This window comes from Sinocyclocheilus anshuiensis, unplaced genomic scaffold (genome assembly GCF_001515605.1).
Source record: "Sinocyclocheilus anshuiensis isolate Anshui unplaced genomic scaffold, SAMN03320099.WGS_v1.1 scaffold1292, whole genome shotgun sequence".
NCBI classification, from domain to species: domain Eukaryota; kingdom Metazoa; phylum Chordata; class Actinopteri; order Cypriniformes; family Cyprinidae; genus Sinocyclocheilus; species Sinocyclocheilus anshuiensis.
The window spans coordinates 125,443-127,043 of record NW_015544215.1 but is presented as its reverse complement, the minus strand read 5'-3'; the positions used below and the strand labels follow the sequence as shown (position 1 = coordinate 127,043).

General features: G+C 38.7%; 1 protein-coding gene across 1 annotated transcript in view; it reads left to right on the top strand.

The window, feature by feature from the left end:
* LOC107697226 (centrosomal protein of 162 kDa) overlaps positions 1-1,601 on the top strand; it is a 19,797-nt gene that overhangs the window by 3,680 nt on the left and 14,516 nt on the right. Inside the window, exon 4 of the mRNA XM_016497925.1 lies at positions 1,218-1,279. Within this exon, the coding sequence (XP_016353411.1) occupies positions 1,218-1,279 (62 nt within the window). The remainder of the gene's footprint in view (positions 1-1,217; positions 1,280-1,601) is intronic.

Here is a 1,601-nt window from a genome sequence, read left to right as displayed (position 1 = left end):
GGACAAAATCAAGTCCCGCCCTCTCATTTCAGATGCCGTTTCACTCGGATATACGTCACAGTAGAAAAGAAAAGACAATCGCAACTTCCGTTTCATGCCGACTTTAAATGTTCAAATCACAATGATGTGATCGTACTCTGCATGGACGAACCAAGTGATCACAACACTGATCACACACGTCAAAGGTTGAGGAATGAAACGGATGTAATTTAGGAATAGAATCACGTTGGTGTTTGAATCGTGTTCGCGATCTTTAACGATCTATTAAATTAAAGTGCTTTGTCATGTTGGTGGTGGCACCTCTCTTGCAACATGTTTAGCTATCACAGATATTATACTTAGTTTTTTGCCATCTGATCGCAAATGTAGCCAAATCTTGGAGCGCTTAGATTAGCGAGCAAGGTCCTGGCACATGAAGAAAAAAAAAAAGCGCATAGGAATCGATAGGCAGAATCGAAATTTTAATTTGACAACAAGTATCCGTTTCCTGACCTTAAGTATCCGATTCTGGAATTTTACTGAGCATTGTATTTTGACTTTTGTATCATTGGACTTTTGTATCATTGATTTTTTAAGTCTCATTGGTGGTGTCTACCTGTTTTACGAACTTCTTTCGTGTTGTTTTTCCTTCCTTTGTTTTTCCCCTCTTATAAACCGTAGTCCCTAAAAAGCCCACCCCTAAACCTTGTAGCAAAGCTCTTGATAGGAGCTTGATAGCTGTCCAATCAGTGGGCATTCCCCAACATAAGTCCTGAACATGATGCAGTAGATGAGAAGAGGCCATCACCAGTTTTTGCTGTAAACAAATCCTTTGAATTTTGCCTGTTTGTAGAACATGCACTGTGCCAGTTAGTAATTTCTCTGAAGTCTAGTTAATTGAATATGTGCTGCTCAGAATGATAATGTGCCACACAGAGGGCCAATATATCAAACAGCGGATTTAGCCATAATATTTTCTTTTATTTTTTAAAGAAGTCTGATAAACTATGTAGACATTCATTTGTATGTTTTAACATTTTGGAATTCTCAGAAATGCATGTCAATTAATTGCTTCTATTCAGTGGCGAGTGAAACAAAAAGTCTGTTATGGATAGTTGGATTTATTTGAAGTGTAAAGAACAGACATTAACTTTTATGGTATGTTGTACTTTTTAAAGAAAGTCTGGTGTGGAAAAATGGCCTATTTAATACTTACAACATGTTTCCTTGACTTGTAGGGATGTCATTAACAGGAAAGTCCTTCCTGAAGTCTCTGAGGAAGACTCCGTCCATTAAGGAGGTGGATGAAGAACAGCCGAAGGAGCTATTCTTGGAGAATGAAGGGAATAGAGACCAAGTCATCTTTAGCACAGACAGTGCTTAGATTAGCGAGCAAGGTCCTGGCAGATCGCTAGGTCCGGTCCTCACAGATGAAGAAAAAAAAAACAAGCGCATAGGAATCGATAGGCGGAATCGAAATTTTTATTTGACATCAAGTATCCGATTCCTGACCTTAAGTATCCGATTCTGGAATCGGAATCGATTTTCGATTCCCAACCCTAATTATTAGTCTTTTGATACCAATCTGTCAGTATACCCGGTACTCCAAATAATAGCCAGCA